Source organism: Danio rerio, chromosome 6 (genome assembly GCF_049306965.1).
Source record: "Danio rerio strain Tuebingen ecotype United States chromosome 6, GRCz12tu, whole genome shotgun sequence".
Taxonomy (NCBI): domain Eukaryota; kingdom Metazoa; phylum Chordata; class Actinopteri; order Cypriniformes; family Danionidae; genus Danio; species Danio rerio.
This window is the reverse complement of record NC_133181.1, coordinates 19,732,698-19,751,350: the sequence shown is the minus strand read 5'-3', so window position 1 is coordinate 19,751,350 and position 18,653 is coordinate 19,732,698. Positions and strand designations below refer to the sequence as shown.

At 42.1% G+C, this 18,653-nt stretch overlaps 1 protein-coding gene across 4 annotated transcripts in view; it reads right to left on the bottom strand.

Moving 5' to 3' along the window:
* The window catches only part of prkcaa (protein kinase C, alpha, a), a 177,822-nt gene that overhangs the window by 102,373 nt on the left and 56,796 nt on the right, over positions 1 to 18,653 (bottom strand). For all 4 annotated transcript variants that reach the window (XR_012407342.1, XR_012407341.1, XM_021476862.3 and 1 more), the window contains 1 exon segment: positions 4,011 to 4,093. Coding sequence is in view for 2 of the 4 variants with exons in the window: in XM_021476862.3 (XP_021332537.1) it covers positions 4,011 to 4,093 (83 nt within the window). In the remaining 2 variants the exon portion in view is untranslated.

Genomic DNA, 18,653 nt, shown 5'->3' with positions numbered 1-18,653 from the left:
ATAGGACCGTCTGATATTTGTACAATGCAAAGTGTAAAGCCTGTCGCACTGTGGACGAGGTGCAATGTTGTGCCGTGTCTTTAAAATGCTATTTGTTTCCTATGAGTGAAGCCAGCGCAGATAGGCGCGCACTCCGCAGCACCCAGCTGATCGGTTACTTAGGAACGCAAGCGATAAACAGGGAAGTGCTTTCAGCCACCGATAATGTTCTTATTGATCATGTATTTTAACTGAAATATAGTCAGTTAAATAGACCTGTGCATTCATTTAGTTGTTTAGCGTAAAAGAGGTAAGCGTAAGTGAAAGGTAAACGCCGTCAGGTGCAGCAGAGAAGCGGCAAAAATCACAGGAAGCGCCCGGCCAGAAGCGCTAATTCAATAAAAGTCCCCGTGCACAGAGGCGGGCCGCTGCGATTCTTTTCCTGTGTCACGAAAGTGTCAACTGCATTTAAATGACATAAGCATTAAGCTTAATTTTTGCAGTACTTTTGAGCTCAAATTATAATAAAAAATACCTTCAGAATGATGCGGGACACAAAATTCATCCATGTGGGCCCATTGATTACCCCTCATCTAAAATTTCTTTGCGCCCCCCCTAGCGCCATCTGGCGGCCCCCAGTTTGAAAACACCTGGTTTAGGGTGTCATACAGCTTATTTTAAATTGTGTGGCCAAACATTGCACCTAGGCGTCTAATCTCAAATCAAACGCACCAAAACTAGCTTACTGTTTTCTTGAAATTTACTGGCACATGTGATGCTTGTTAGGACTGGGGCTAAACTCTTAACAAAAATAGACTAAAATGGACATCAGGCCAGTGTAAATCAGCCATGAGGTTGAAGATGAGCTCAGCAGTGTCGCACATGTCATCATACATTCAGACTCTGTTGCAAATTACAACTTGAACGGTTTTACTTACATCCAGAAATAACACATGGCATAAATTATTTTGCTGATTTAAAAGTGTTGTTTAATCCAATTTGCTTTTGATTATATGCCAGTAGGTAAAAGAAAATAGTAAGCTTCTGCAATATTAACCAGCTTGTTACATTTCGTGCCCTGTACATAATAACAGGAAATCCTCAACCAATTAATACTCTACTCCGACAGATGTGAGTTGATCTGACCCCTCTCAGGAGCTGGATATTCATTTACAGTTGAAATGCAGAGTGCTCTCAAGGTCAGTAACACAAGGATATTTGTCATGTTATTACACCTGCAGTAATCACAATGAGGTAGACTGTGTGTGTGGGTTATCCTTTGATAGCTCTGTTCAGACTTTAACCAGTGCTAAACGAAACACTCAATGAAACCGTTTGCCACAAAGCCATTCTCTAAACAGTGCTCACAAAGAATTTTTTCCATTGCCAGAGTATGACAGTCGTCCGTGCTGTGCTCTATAAAAAGTAGCATCTCAGAAGCTTGAATGACATTCTGACGTTATCTCTGGTTACTACCACTACACCACATGTCAAGAGTCTTCACATGCACATACATCACTTACACACACTGGTTTGTTTTACTATCTTTGTGAGGACTTTACAATGACTTTAAGGATGAAACGATTACAGCTTTTGATCGTATGATTATAGTCTGAGGAATAACCGTTTCACGGTTATAAAGATTATTATGCATTCATTATTTTAAAATCACTAGTTCAAAAAAATAAATTCACATGAAAACTCCTTATATTTGAAAGTGTTATTTATTGCTGCTCAGCAACCAAATAATACAGCACAAAATAATAATAAAAAACAAACAATGACCTTTTCTCTCTTCTCATATTAGCCTCGGTGTACAAGCTCAGAACTTTAAGCTAGGACACAGTTGGAATATCTTTGTTCAGTTGAAGCAGTTTTGTTCAGTTCAGAAACACAGTTTTGAAAAGCCTTTACGATTAATTAACCGTGACAAATTAGAATGCAGTTAAAAGTGAAATTGGTTAATCATTGCATCCCTGATTGACTTCCATTGTTTCTATACTAGATTCTTGGTAGTGTCTATTGCTAAACCCTACTCTGAAAAAAATACAGGGTTCCACCCAATTCATTAATGTTGTCCCAACACAAAATTGACAATAACATTAACACATTTAACTGGATTAAACATAAAACAATTAAGTTGTCCCTAAAAAAAATCTCAAGAATTGTGTTGTTTCAGCTCACTTTAAATTAGTAGTTCGAAAAAGCAGCAATACTTTTTTTTTTTTGAGTGCACCCCTATCCATAAACCAAATCCTCACAGAAACAAGTGGCAATCATTAGATCCTAAAAAACACGCTCTGGCCAATTTAGAAGCACTTTTAATTAGAGAGTACATCTGAAATGTCTTCAGTGGGTTGTTTTGTAGTCTCAATATATAAGCGCGGGCACTTGTTTCTGTGAGGATTTGGTACACACACACATTTTGTTTTACTTTTGCGACGTCTGCAGACAAAATTAGGTTAATAAATTTTATGCAGATGATATTGATTCATTCATTTTTCTTCTGGTTAGTCCCTTTATTAATCATATGTTAAACACAGCGGATACCCTTCCAGCTGCAACCCAGTACTGGGAAACACCCATACACTCTCATATGCACACACTCTTACACTACAGCCAATTTAGTTTATTCAATTCACCTATAGCGCATGTCTTTGAACTGTGGGGGAAACCGGAGCACAAGGAGAAAACTTGAGTGAACATGGGGAGAACAAGCAAACTCCACACAGAAATGCCAATTGACCCAGCTGAGACTCGAACAAGCAACCTTCTTGCTGTGAGGCAACAGTGATAAACACTAAGCCACTGTGTTGCCCACAGATGATAATTATGCAGTCTAAAATTCTTTAAAAGGAGAATAATCAGAAGCAACATGCAGAATAACAAATGCACCATGGCGTGACGCAACTGACTCTTAAGGGAATGGGAGATGAGACTCTGATTGGTTTATTATCAAAACACTCCTATAACTCATTAAGACAATAAGCTCAACCCTGTTAGACTTTGTGGCACATTAGTATATGTGAGGGGGCTTGTAAATAACTCATGAAAGAATAAAGTTACATTTAAAACCAAGCACACCATTGTTTTTCTTGTGAAATTCCCAATAAGTTTATTAAGGTGTATCCATATAAATACCCACCCTGTATAATGAAAAATGACGCATAGCTGACATAATGTCATGGATGTTGGTTAAGGGCTAACGTATGGAATTTCTGTACCACTGCACAGAAACTGTGAAAACAAAGATTGCTTTTAAAACACACCAGCAGTCAGTCATTGATTGGAAAAACAGTCTCATTTCACACCCATATGAATAATTTATGTGCAGTTGTTTCTGCGTATTAAAATGGCTTAGGGGTTTTTCAACACAAATAAAAAGTTTTGTAAAAAATAATACGGTTACATTTTAAAATAATGGTTCATTAATCATGTTAACTAAAGTATTTAGTAACAGGATCTAACTATGAGCAATCTTGTACATCTAATCATCACACTTTACAATAAGCCCTCATTAGTTAATGTATTTACTAACATGAGCTCATTGAGAACAATATTTGCACCGCATTTTATTAATTATAATTCAACATTTACTAATGCATTGTTAAAATACAAATTCTTGCTTGTTAACATTAGTTAACAAAGTGTGAGTTAACATGACATATCAGTGAACAAATTTAATTCCATTAACTAACATTAGCAAAGATTAATAATTTTTTTAATAAATGAAATGTTTACTTTTAGCTCATGTTGGGAAATCTATTAACAGACATTAACTAATACAACCTTGTATTGTAAAGTGTTGCTCATTTAATAATCATACTGTTGGTCAACATCTACTAACATATTATTAAAATCCAAAACTGCACTTGTTAACATTAATTAATGCACTGCGAGTCACCGATAAACAACTTTATTCTAATGTTTAACCAGCATTAACAGAGAGAAAGAGAGAGAGAGAGAGAGAGAGAGAGAGAGAGAGAGGTTCAACAGATCTACCATTTGTGTGTGCGCATTTGCATACTTACATCTGTATCTGGCCCTTTATCTGCTCCAGGGCATGAGAATGTGACAAGTTCATGGCAACGTTTATGGACAACAAAACAGCACACTGAGAAAGAGGGAGAAAAGAGATGGGTTACATTTAGACAAAAAAAACAATTAAATAAAAACACAAAATATATATGACACAAAACTGCAAAATGTTGTTAGTTTATTAATGCTTAAATATAAGAAATGTAACACCAAATACTGGAATAAAGTCATACGTTAAGACTGACTCACAGGTGTGGAATCAAAACCAGTGTCATATTTAAGAGAGAGCAATTTATCACATTATATAAACAGATGACATATTCTGGAAGACTCTGTGGAAACCATTGTCTAGAGAAAGACATAATGTGGCTCCACAGATCAATGAATGTGTCAATGACATATAACACATCCCATAACAACAAAAAGCAAAAATTACATGTTGATATTGGTTTCTTTTACTATAAATCTTTTATTCGATTATTTTAAAAAATGCAGTAATAATAACAGTAATATCTAAAAAGCCTGTTCTTTAGTTTAATAAATTTGAGAGGATAATTAGTCATTATCAAAATTAATTATTTATTTTGACAATTAATCATTGTCAAAAACTATTTATTTATTTTATTATTAAGATATTAAGGTATTAAGAATACCAATCTAGAAATAGTGGCCTCATATGATATTTTTACAGCACTAAACCTTGCATTGTCATAAAAAGGAATCAAGCAAGACATTATACACTAAGTATTTTTAGATTTATGGTTTAGATTAGGGCTGCACTGTATTGGAAATTACCGTACATTTAAAAAAAAAAAATTGCAATATATATTGCGATATGAATACAGTTTCACCAGATAACTTGAATATGTCTGTTTGGAAAGAATTTAAAATGTTAGATCGATTGGGATGATTCTGGAGTGCATCTGCATAAAATCTAATAAACAACCTATATATAATTTAGAGTCTCCTGACACATTTTCGATGTGGTCTGTGCTTTGCTGTGCCTTTCTGCATTCGCATGTGTTGTGAGTATTTTCATGCATGACAATCTGTAAATACAATCAAGAAAACATGCAACTGAAAAAGTGTTTTATTGTTTTCAGAGTCTAACAGCATTCAAGTACAATACCTGAAAGATAAAAAAATCAAAATAATTCAATACAATTAATCGTTGTTAGTCACAAATAGTACACTGTATTATGCCTGTATGCTTTAAAGGTCATTAAACAGTCACAGACATCAAGAACGCATGCAAACGATGAATTATAACGCCCCATTCACACGGAGCTTCAGCGTCAATGCTTGACTGAAGGCGTGTCTGAAATTGGGGCTAATGTGATCGCCATAGCAGCATCAGCCAATGAAATTCAGTCAGCAATAGGCCACTGTCTAGCTGTTGTATTTGCATACAGCGATCTGATTGGCTGATGCTTCCGTCGGCGCTTGAAAAGTTGAGCTATTCCCAACTTCTGCAGCAAGCAACACCTCTGAAGCGGCACAGACGGCAATGCCTGACGTCACCCATTTAAAGTGAATGGGAAGCATTGACGCTGGTGCCCCGTGTAAATGGGGTGCGAGACTGATTTCAAGACTCAACATTACATATGCTGATATCTATGCTGAAACGATATAATGAAGCCATAGTTTAGATATATACTTGCATTGCTAATTTAATTTAGCATAGAAGAGGAAAAAAAATCCAACCTGAAAAAAAGTTATTCTAACACTGTTGTTTGATATGAAAGAATGCTTCTAACAAATTTAGTTTTGTTGACCTTAGATATTCAAGCATTAAAAATGTGTTAGCATTAAAGCAATAAAAATGGAAGTACTTTATGTTGCACAATGTTGTGCAATGTTTTGAAATGTATTGATGAACAATTATTTGATATTGATATATTATAATTAAATTACATTTTACTAGTGTAATTTCTGTAGCTGCTATTGTCTCAGTCTTCTGGCTCATCATGCTTTATCTTGTGATCCTAACAGTAGATTTTAACTGCTGATTTAATACAGTTTCATATTACTGTAAATAGGCATGGGCTGGTACAAGTTTCTGACAGTATAAAAACCTTGGATAAAACTACCATGGTGTCACGATATTGTAATTGCTGCTCTAAAATAAGTTATTTTTAAATGTCAGGGTAAAAAAAAACAAGTAAATAAATAAACATTTTCCCCATTAAATAATTTATTTTAAGAAACATTAATAATGTTTTGGAACAGTTAAACATTTAAGAGAAATAATTAACTTCTGCTGTCTTCATTAGTTTAAAAAACACAGGTTTCTTAACTACACTATAAAATACATTAAAAAACTTTAAATATACTTGGGGAATGGTATAATAGAACATTTTAGTGGTATTAAAACCTTGACTTTTCCAAACCACGGTAAACCTTGAAACCGGTTATCGTCCCATGCCTAACCATAATATATATATATATATATATATATATATATATATATATATATATATATATATATATATATATATATATATATATATATATATATGTGTGTACTACTTACCACTAAGAATATAATCACCATATTTAAGAGGTTGTTATCGAGTTAACAAAATGACAGAGTTAGTAATAACAGCGATGTACTGGAATAAAAGCAACCTTAGGTACTAATGAAGGCACAATTAAATATTAAAACTATTGTAACTGGCACTACAACCTAACTCGTCTCTTTAAGCAACCACACAGAATTTCTAATGTTTTGCAGAGTTCACAGAGATGTATGACATTTAACACTAATCTTTTGCCTCAATTACATCCTGATCTACTGACCAAACAGCATTTTCAGTGAAATTTCTACCCTGATCTACAACGTCCTTAGCATATTTCCAGTCAGTAAGTTATTGATGTGATAGTTCTATTTCTCTTCCTAGTACACTGCAGCTAATGATCAATGGGCTGCAGTTTATCGGTTCATGCATTCCCAGGAAATCAAACTCATAAGTTCTATTGTTGGAGTTACAGGAACTGAACTTATTTAAATCGATTCAGATCAGGATATTGTTTGTACATAAGTGTAGAAAGCTTTAATGAAAGCTGTCACCTGCAGTTGTACCTCTGCATCTGTACACTCTCAAAAAAAAAAAAAATAAAATAAATCAATAAATAAATAAATAAATAAATAAATAAATAAAAAAATTTGGGCTCGAAATACTAATACCTCGTCTTTAATACCTCGTCAGACGAGGTTTATTACTTTTTAATGGCCTTAATTTTGGTTAATTTAATTTACTACCTTTTACAACCCCGCGGACACCCTGATAAATCAAAAGATCTAGTTTTTGCTGAACATTTCACAACACTTTTCACAAACATGTTACAGAAACACATTCTCCCATGTACAATAAAACATTTTTCTTCTCCAATTTTCACACAATACTTTAGTAATCACTTAAAAGTTAATTTAATTTACTTAATTTTAAAATAGAAATAGAATTATGCAAAAGTATTGTAATGAAATCTGCATAATGTTTGATTAGTTTTACAATACTGAAGTCTGCATGAACACTTTGCATATGCAGGACTTTTGCCAGCTCAGTTCCTACGTAGTGGAAAGCAAACACCAAAAGATGCGGATATCAATAATGAAAATGTATTTATCAGAAAATGCTTACCAAACGTTTACTAAAAATGCCTTAAATGTTTAGTGTACAATACCTTTAGTTTTGTTTTACCAGTTGTTTTGTTTTATAGAACTTAATAATTGATGTTTATGAGTTTCTTTAAGCATATGCTTTTAAATAATGATTTATGTTTTAATATGGAAATTATTCATAAAATCACTTTGCCATTGCAGTAATATTTTTTTTCATAGATAATGTAATAAAAGAGTTGTTCAACACTTATGTACCTTTTTATGAGAACAATTGTGTACCTTCATTTTATTTGTACCTTAAAAGGTACAGAACAGTATTATAAGAGGTCTTTTGTGTATCATATAAGGCACAACTTTTACAAAGGTACAAAACTGTTCCTTAAGGAACATTATTTGTACCACAGTGTACCTTTTTCTGAGAGTGTATCTGGAGTATAAATGACATTACAGATCTCTTGCACTGTGAGTAAAGAACGTTCGAGGTTACAGAAGTAACCCTTCGTTCCCCGAGGAGGGGAACGGAAGTGCCATAGAGTGGAATTGATTGAATCCACGAAATGGGAGGATTCGGATCAGAAGCCGCTTGTCTGGAGAGTATTGAACGGGCCAATGAATGAAATTAATTGGCAGCGTAAGCTTGCGCAGGTGTGCGGCATAGGCAATTATCCCAGCATATAAGCGCACCTGAAGCCAGCAGACGCTATCCTTTTAAGCTGAAGATACTTTCAAACAGCTAAGGGACAGTCATTATGGCGATGGAGTATGGCACTTCTGTTCCCCTCCTCGGGGAACGAAGGGTTACTTCTGTAACCTCGAACGTTCCCCTTCGGTTGGGGAACTTCAGTGCCATAGAGTGGATTGATTGAATCCACGAAATGGGAGAAGTATGGAAAGCGCCACAATGACTGCACCTTACCAACGCCCCCGATGAGGGGATAGTCAAGCAAGCGTGACGCACCCACATCATGGGAGGCGCGGTCCTCCAACGTGTCCCTGGCCCTAATTTATCCTACTTCAACAGAAGTTTTACGGATTTAGATATATTTTTTGGGAAGTCGTGAGCATCTAGATAATTCTAGGAAATACGACAGTACGTTGGGAAGCGTACAATCCCGATAGGGAGGACGCTGCGGAGGCCATCCGTTACCCAAGGGGGGGATAGATGGCATAATTAACATATGGACTAGCCCTAAAAGGGGGAGTACGCATAGCAAAAGAGTGGTTAGCAGAGAGGGAAGACACGGGTCCGCCCAGGGGGGGGACTTAACCGTGGCGGAATAAGCATATGGGATCGCCTAGTGGGGATCACGCATAGCAGGCACCTATACCCAAAACGCGGGCTGATCAGCGGGCAGACCTACAACGTAGTGGGCCAGCAAGTGACTCCTCCGCTGAGTGAGTGCTGGGGGCCACGGAGGAATCTGCAGGGCTCACCTGACGGGGAACTTTACTGACAGATAAAAAGGCGCACGTACCTCCGTGTTAGGGAGAATGGCGCAGCAAGCGTGTTTCAACACCCTACCGAGTTGTTTCCTCAATCACCAAAGGGTTACCTAATACCCTTGAGGAAACCGGCTCCACTCGCAGATTGTAAAACCTTGCAAATGTGTTGGGTGTCGCCCAGCCCGCAGCTCTACAGATGTCTGTTAGAGAGGCGCCGCGTACACGCGCCCAAGAGGATGCAACGCTCCGAGTGGAGTGTGCACGTACTCCCGGGGGACACGGCTGACCTCGACTCGAATAAGCGAGTGAAATGGCATCCACAATCCAGAGGGATAATCTTTGTTTCGATACGGCACTTCCCTGCTGCCGACCGCCATAACAGACAAAGAGCTGCTCAGATGATCTAAAATTCTGAGTACGGTCCACATAAATGCGCAGAGCGCGAACTGGACAAAGTAAAGAAAGGGCTGGTTCTGCCTCCTCCGGGGGCAGCGCTTGCAGGTTCACTACCTGATCTCTAAAGGAGGTGGTAGGAACCTTGGGCACATAACCGGGGCGGGGTCTCAGGATGACGTGAGAGTAATCCGGCCCGAATTCCAGGCACGAGTCACTGACCGAAAATGCCTCCAGGTCCCCGACCCTCTTGATGGAGGCCAACGCAACCAGCAGAGCTGTCTTCAGGGACAGAAATCTTAGAGATACCGATTCGAGTGGCTCAAAGGGATCGGATCGCAAACTCGTGAGAACGAGGGCGAGATCCCAAGAGGGCATGAGAGGGGGGCGAGATGGATTAATTCGCCTAGCACCCCTAAGGAACTGGATGACAAGGTTATGCTTTCCCACGGTGCCGCCAGCTACGTAAACCTTGAGAGTGGAGGGCGACAGCCTGCTGTCCAACTTCTCTTGAAGGAAAGAGAGCACAACACTAATCTGGCAATTTCGGGGGTCTTCTCTGCGAGAGACGCACCATTCAGTGAATAGACTCCACTTCAGGGCATAGGCGCGCCTCGTGGAGGGGGCTCTAGCCTGAGTGATGGTATTAACCACCGCAGTCGGTAGGTTACCCAAGTCTTCCTCGCGTCTAGGGACCACACGTGGAGGTTCCAAAGATCGAGGCGAGGGTGCCAGATGGTGCCCTGTCCCTGAGAGAGTAGGTCCTCTCTCAAAGGGATCCGCCAGGGGAGGGCCGTCGCGAGGAGTGAGAGCTCTGATATCCAGGTCCGGTTGGGCCAAAGGGGCGCAACTAGCAGAACCTGTTCCTCGTCCTCCCTGACCTTGCACAGAAACTGCGCGAGCAGGCTCACTGGGGGATACGCATACTTGCGCATGCCCCGAGGCCAGCTGTGGGCCAGTGCATCCGTGCCGAGAGAGCCCTCGGTCAGGGAAAAAAACAACTGGCAGTGAGCGTTCTCGGGGGAAGCAAACAGATCGATCTGGGCCTCCCCGAATCGCGCCCATATCAGCTGAACAGACTCGGGGTGGAGTCTCCATTCTCCAGGGCGTAACAGCTGTCGTGAGAGCGCATCGGCTGCACGATTGAGCGTGCCTGGAACGTGAATGGCGCGCAGCGATTTCAGCCGCGGGTGACTCCAGAGGAGCAGACGGCGGGCGAGATGAGACATGCGGCGAGAGCGCATACCCCCCATGCGGTTGATATACGCCGCCGCCGCCATACTGTCCGTCCTGACCAGCACGTGTTGCCGCTCCAGCACCGGTAAAAAGCGGTGGAGAGCGAGGAACACTGCCAACAGCTCTAGGCGATTGATATGCCAATGCAGCTGGGCACCCTTCCACAGGCCCGCAGCCGCATGCCCGCGACACACGGCCCCCCAACCCGTGTTGGAAGCATCTGTTGAAACAACAACATGGCTGGACGCCTGTCCTAGAGGCACACCGGCCTGTAGGAACAAGGGGTCGTTCCAAGGGCTGAGGGCGCGGCGACACAGCGCAGTAAATGAGACCCGGTGTGTGCCCGCGTACCATGCGCGTCTGGGGACCCGATCGTGAAGCCAGTACTGAAGTGGTCTCATATGGAGCAACCCGAGCGGCGTGACGGCGGCTACGGATGCCATATGCCCCAGGAGCCTCTGAAACAACTTCAGTGGGATCACTAGTTTGCTGTCGAGCTCCCTCAGACAGTTCAGCAACAGGCGAGCGCGTTCCTCCGAGAGGTGCGGTACCATGGTGATCGAGTCCAGCTCCATCCCGAGAAAAGAAATCCTCTGCACGGGGGCGAGTTTGCTCTTTTCTCGGTTGACCTGAAGCCCCAGTAGGCGGAGATGCCGAAGCACCTTGTCCCTGTGCATAATCAACTGCTCCCGCGAGTGAGCTAAAATCAGCCAGTCGTCGAGATAATTGAGTATGCGAATGCCCGCGAGCCGAAGGGGCGCTAGGGCATCCTCCGCGAGTTTGGTGAAGACCCGCGGAGACAGAGAGAGCCCGAAGGGGAGGACCTTGTACTGCCACGCTCGACCCTCGAACGCAACCGCAGAAATTGGCGGTGGCGTGGAAGAATGGAGACATGGAAATACGCGTCCTTCAGGTCTATGGCTGCAAACCAATTCTGAGGACGAACGCATTGGAGAATGCGCCTCTGCGTGAGCATTCTGAACGGCAGCCTGTGCAGACAGCGGTTCAAAACGCGCAGATCTAGGATTGGCCGTGACCCACCGCTCTTTTTGGGTACGATGAAGTATAGGCTGTAAAACCCACTCTCCATCTCGGCTGGAGGAACCGGCTCGATTGCACCCTTCGCCAGGAGGGCAGCAATCTCCTCTCGCAAGACAGGGGCGGACAGGGGGTTGACCCTGGAGAAATACACGCCCGTAAACTTGGGGGGCCGTTTCGCGAACTGAATCGCGTAACCGAGTCTGATTGTGCGTATGAGCCACCGCGAGGGGCTGGCCCGCGCTAACCAGGCAGGCAGAGCCCTCGCTAATGGAGTCATCGCTACAATCGCTGACGTATCAGCGGTGGGGCAGCGCGGAGTGGGTGTACTGATCCGGGAAGAACGAGGGTCCCGCGGAAGAGCTGGAGGAGAGCGATTCGCTCTGGCTCCGCACCCTGACTCCGGAGAGGGAGCTGGAGGGCTGAGGGAAGGGAGACCGTCCCCCCAGCGCTCGTGAGCCACTGGCGAAGCACGTAGAGTCTGCGAGCCAGAAGGCACTGGCAGAACTCGTGCAGTCACATCCGGGGAAGGGAAAAAGTGCTCTTTTACTGATGTTTTGGTGGCACTGAAAAGTACCGTTGTTATCGGGGCCCCGCCCTCCAGCGGGGAAAGAGCAAGTTTCCTCTTCTCCGGATGGCCTGTCTCAGGGACGCTTCGCGGTCCGTTTACCGGACTTAACGGCGCCCTGGGCAGGAGGGGCTGCCTGCTTTCGAGGTGTACGCCGCGCCCGCTTGGCCGGAGGCGCAGGCGGGGGCGGGGCAGCACTCGTTGGCGGGCGCCCTCGGCGAAGAACAGCGGAGGTGGATGGCTCGGCGGGCGGAGAGGGCTTACGGCCATGCCGATAGATGACATTGCCCATCGCATCCGACTGCTCTTTCACCGCCTTGAATTCCTGGGTGAATTCACCGACGGTGTCGCCGAACAGGCCAGCCTGGGATATGGGCGAGTCAAGAAAGCGAACTTTGTCAACATCGCGCATATCGGCCAGGTTTAGCCTGAGGTGGCGTTCCTGAACCACAAGTGTGGACATCGTCCTCCCCAGCGCACACGCGGCGGACTTAGTAGTCTGAAGAGCATAGTCGGTCGCGGTGCGCAGCTCATGTAATAAGCTTGGGTTGGACCCGCCCTCGTGCAGCTCGGCCAGCGCTTGGTAGCGCTGGTAGGTGGCCATCGCGTGCAAAGCAGAAGCAGCCTGGCCCGCAGCCTTATAAGCTCTGGCTCCGAGGGAGGCAGACAACCTACAGGCTTTGGACGGGAGGCGGGGCAAACCCCGCCACGTAGAGGCACCGCGCGGACAAAGATTGACCGCGATAGCGCGCTCCACTGACGGGATCGCCTCATACCCCCTGCCAGCTCCGCCGTCAAGGGCGGTGAGGGCGGAGGTACACGCAGCACGGGCAGAGAAAGGTGCCCTCCAAGACTGCGTGAGCCTACTGTGCACTTCCGGGAAGAAGGGGACGAGAGGCTTCGAAGGCTTCGCCTTCTGGTCCTCTACGTAGCACCCATCTAGTCGGTCCGGCCGCGGAGCTGGGGGACAAACCATCTCCAACCCCACGGCCGAAGCAGCCCGGGAAAGCATGGCTAACATGTCCGCTTCAGGATCCGATTTGACAGCGCTCACCTGCCCGGAGGGGGCGAGCGGGTCCGGATCTTCGTCGGACAGTGAAAGCCCACCCTCCGATGCCGCGGAGGACATCTGATCTCCGGTGTCAGCGAGTGTGAGAGCTACCATCTGGTTAGACGGATCACTCCCACTACCCGAAGCTTGGATGGAGCGCCGTGAGGAGCGAGAGGTCCGCGAGCCCGTGGGCGGCGGATTATCTCCCGCTGAAACCCTCAGATCTGCCCGAGCGCCCGCTGCTTTTTTAGAACAGGAGGCAACTGGGGTGGCTCGCTCTCTTGCGAAAGTTAGCCGCGATCTTAGCTGTGCAACGGTCATGGCATCGCAATGACGACATGAACCGCCCGCGAGCACCGCATTAACATGCTGGACCCCCAAACATGCAATGCAGTGATCGTGTCCATCATCCGGAGCCAGGAAACCCCCGCATCCAGAAACGCACAGTCGGAGCGCCATCCTGAAAAGGACGTGCTGCACGACTGTGTTGCTCTTTTAGGAAAGTTGCAACAATACGCACCGCTCTGGAGGACCGGACCCAAAGAACTGCAGGCAAGGGAGAAACCCAGCTCGACCGTCTGCCACCGCGAAGACCCACTTTGGACCGGGAGACACACTCGTTCGCTCTGAAGTGCTGAACAGCAAGAGGAACCCTCATCGACTCACTCAGAAAGGATCTGAAGCGAAAAGGATAGCGTCTGCTGGCTTCAGGTGCGCTTATATGCTGGGATAATTGCCTATGCCGCACACCTGCGCAAGCTTACGCTGCCAATTAATTTCATTCATTGGCCCGTTCAATACTCTCCAGACAAGCGGCTTCTGATCCGAATCCTCCCATTTCGTGGATTCAATCAATCCACTCTATGGCACTGAAGTTCCCTAACCGAAGGGGAACCAAGATGATGGAACATAGTTTTAAATGTGGTGATTAATGTGGCTGTCCTAGGAAAAAGTCGATATACAACAATTTTCTTTTCCTGCATCTGGAATGAGAGAATTCAGAGAACAAGGCCTTGCACAAAAATTGGAAATGCATGATTGTTGGTGTACATAAAGAGTTTTGATTTACTGTGAAACTGTTAAAACTATATCCACGTTTTCAGAGAGAGAAATAAAGACTATAGAAGGCTTTTTGTCAGATTTGAAGTTTGACTCGACTAACATATCTTAGACAATGATGGAATTCATAATTCATCATTAATAAGAGTTGGACTCATCAGAGACCCCATGATTTGATATTGTCACGATACTTGTATCTTGATGCAAAATTATTGTGATTTAAAAAAATAATGTGATATTCTGCATTTTATCACAACTTTACCTTTTCAAAGTATGTCCAGAAAAAAAAAGTAAGTATTTTTCTATTTGTTTGTTTAATTTGATTGCTGCAATGCAAAAATTGGATTAGTTAAGCAGACAAACTGACCAACAGTTTATTGAAACCTTTCATTGTTATAGTTTAATACAAGGAAAATAACATCACTGCATTGAAGAGAAAATACAATAACAAAGGTTAGGAAGAAAGATGATTAGAAAGCCTCAATCGTTAGGAAAAAAAAGATTATCATAAACTTTAAGAAACTCATTAATCTTAATATGAATAAGCTTTAGAGATTCAATATCTCACAAAATTTAAGCAAGGAAAGTATTTAATCTAGGTATTGCCTTTAGGAACTTATTATTGTGTATAAAAAATGTATAGTGCAACACAAAAACAAGAATGAGAAAATGATTGTTACCAGAAAAGTACAGAAATATATATTTTATAGACAAATTTATATCACATTTAAACAAAGACCCAAATAAATTTAAAGTGAGTGCAATTACAAAATATTAGAAAAAGGTTTCTTCAAGTATATTGCAGAAAGCACACAAATTAGATATCAAAATAATCAGCAGTTTGAGAATTTGTAGGATATACATTATGCAAAATCTTAAATTCTGTCTTATTTTGTTGCATATGCTGAACTTTTTAGGTAATACGCATGCTCTCTTCCATTGAACACTGTCAGAAAAATTGGTCCAGAAAATGTTCATATCGGGAAAGTATATACAGAATAATATTGGTAAAAAAAGACTCCATTCAAAGAAGTTTAGGCATATTTTTTTCCTCTCATTAAAGAGCCCATATTATACATGAAATAGGGTCATATCTTGGTTGTAAGGGTCTCCAACAACAGTTTAATATGCATGCAAGGTCAAAAAACACTTTCATGGTCTTATAATCTGCATTTATTTTTACCTAATTATCCCAGCGACTCCTGTATGAATCGTTCAGGGATTCATTTGTTCCCAAACCCCTCCTTAGCGCGAAGCTAATCTGCGCTGATTGGACCAATGACAGTCTGTTGCGATTGGTCGACTGCCTTCAGTCAGAGAATGAAATGCCAAACAGCTAATCAGCAATATAAAAGTAATCACAGTTCATACACGCTTGATAGTGTAGGCGTGGATTTTAGCTGCCAGTGGGTCAATGTAAATACAGACTATGGACTTGAAAATACAGACGACTGACTATTTTATTGAACAAAAACTCCAAAAACAGTTGAGGAGATCTCCTTCTCACTCTGCTCTTTTCACAGACACACACACACACACACACACACACACACACACACACACACACACACACACACACACACACACACACACACACACACACACACAAACACACACACAAACACACACACCTCCGGACGACAGCGCGCGCACGCACACACAGACACACACACTAACGTTACTCCCCGTCCACGGAGCTCCGTTAACGCAGCACGCGTCGCGTTTTTAACGTGACTTTGCACACGATAAGAGAATATAGCCAGTTAACCTGATACAGTACACGCGGTTACAAGTAACAAATCACAACTAAATACATTTGCAAGCTAGAGTCAACGAGGCAACTTTAATCGCACGTACTTACACTTGAGAAATGGAGGAAGAAACCCATCCTGACGTCTATCAGTAAGTTACTCTTTACTGATCCTTCCTTTAACAAACGCTGATGAAGTATTCTTTGTAGCATGTAGCTTCCAGAAGTTTCCAGTAGTTTCCAACTGCTTGGCTATAATGCTGAGGTTTCATCTTTGGGTAGAGACTCAATATATCCATCTGCAGTGTGACTTCAATCGACCGGCATGTTTGTGTGTGTGTGTTTGTGGGTGTGTGTGTGTGTGTGTGTCTCGGTTTCTGCGTCAGAGGGCGGGGCCTCAGGTTTGAAATCTCCCGGGTTTGCGCGTGCACGTGAATAACTTGGTTTCGTTCGTACGTCATGGCGAAACACCTAATGAATCCGTATCAAGGCGACTCGTTTGAAGCACTATGAGTCGACTCTTTTATAGATGAATCAACCGTTTTAAACACTGTACACTAACAGATTTAAGCCTTAGCTGGATACTCCACTTCACTTAGAGCTGTGTTACACACTACATGGAGGGGAATTTTCAAAAACCCATAATATGGGCTCTTTAAAGTAAAAAAATGTTTCAAATAAATGCACATAACTTGGTCACGAAAACTTTGACACAATTTAAGGATTTGATTAGTACAGGAAAAACTATACAATGCCATAAATTCTTCATATTGCAAAATATTGTCACAGAAGCCCAAAACAAAAACAATTCCCCTTTCAAACTACCCATCAATAAAAAGAGACGTCTCACAAATTAAGGCATTAGAATTATTTCAAAGAATTTCTATGTGTGAAGAAAAATTGCACACAACACAATTTCAAGTAAAACTTGTTTGTGAAAGTAAATTGGCAATTTGGAAGGATGAAATTACATTTTAAAAGAAAGTCTAAAGCAGGTCGCACACCAGAAGCGCCGCTCGGCGGTGCGCCGTGCAGCGCCACGCCGTGCCATGCATTTTACAATTCTAAACATAGGTTTCTATCAGGATACACACACCGGCGCCGCAAGTCGGCGGCGCCCGGCCACGGCTCAGGACGCAGTTCATTTTTCAGCCACGCCACAGAGTGCCATCTGATTAGTTTCATGTTAAATATCATTCGAATGTGCGCATCTGGTGTGTGATACTTTAAACTGTCGCTGTCGCTTCTGGTGTGCGACCTGCTTAAGGCTCCTAATTTATCAAATACAGCATTGGAAATATAGTACCAAATTGTGTTATTACTAAGGAGACATATTTGTAACCAATTAATTCTGAATGAGTTAATTATGAATCATAAATGTACTTAAGTGTACATAAATGTACTTAACACCACCATGTAGTGGACTGTAAAGAAATTCACTTTAATATTCAACTACTGTAAATGTGTTGTCAAAAGTACAGACTTCGATATCAATCGGTACTGAGATTTAAAAATGTCCATTTCCTGCTAACATTTGAGCACTGTTGAGTACGTTCTTAAACACTGCTGATTGGAACAGAAATGACTGTACTGTCCATAAAAAGATCATAAGATTATCACTCAGAGCTGTGTAGATCAGTCAATCCATCAGCTGATCACTCGTATGTCAGCTCAATTCAGTGATGTTGAAACCCTCCAGTGTCTGTGTATGTGTGCCAACATTGCAGTAACATAATACTTATGGTTTGTAAAATACACACTGATGTAAATGTACAGCAATAATAATTATTGTTAAACATAATCAGACTATGTTAAATACATAACATTTATGTTACTAGAATGTTTACTCTATTCTTCTCCTAAACAGTCAATTACTTTCATGGATTTGGGGAGAAGTTGATGAATTAACATGTTATAAATCCAGCAGCTCTGAATTCTTAGTTTAAGCGCAAGCTAAAATGGTGGAACCCATAACAAATCGATAATATGATCATTATTAAGCTGTTTAAAAAACAAAATATACTTTCTCACTAGGGATGGGTACTGAAACTCGGTACTTTATAGGTATTGGTGCTACATTATAAAAGACTGAAGTATCGATAAGCTCTGACGTTAATGGTTCTGCTATCAGTACAGGAGAAATATTGCTAAATAAATACATTGCATGATGCTCCAAAACTGTAATAAGAACACAGTTAACTCCCAAAACACTGTTAACTCATTTATGTAAATGTTAATGAAAAATCATGAACATTCTCATTAAACTGCATTTTGCAAATCAAAGAGGGTATTTTAAATTGCAGGGAACACAATAAATCAAGGTAGATCCTGACTTCTGCCAGAAAAGTCAAACATGTTAAGAATCATTTTCCTTCAAACTATTTTACATTCTTTTAAAGAAAAAAAAAAAAAGTATTTGTTTATAAATTATTGGTTTATAAATGTAATAATAAAATAAAGTGTTGTTAATTCTGTT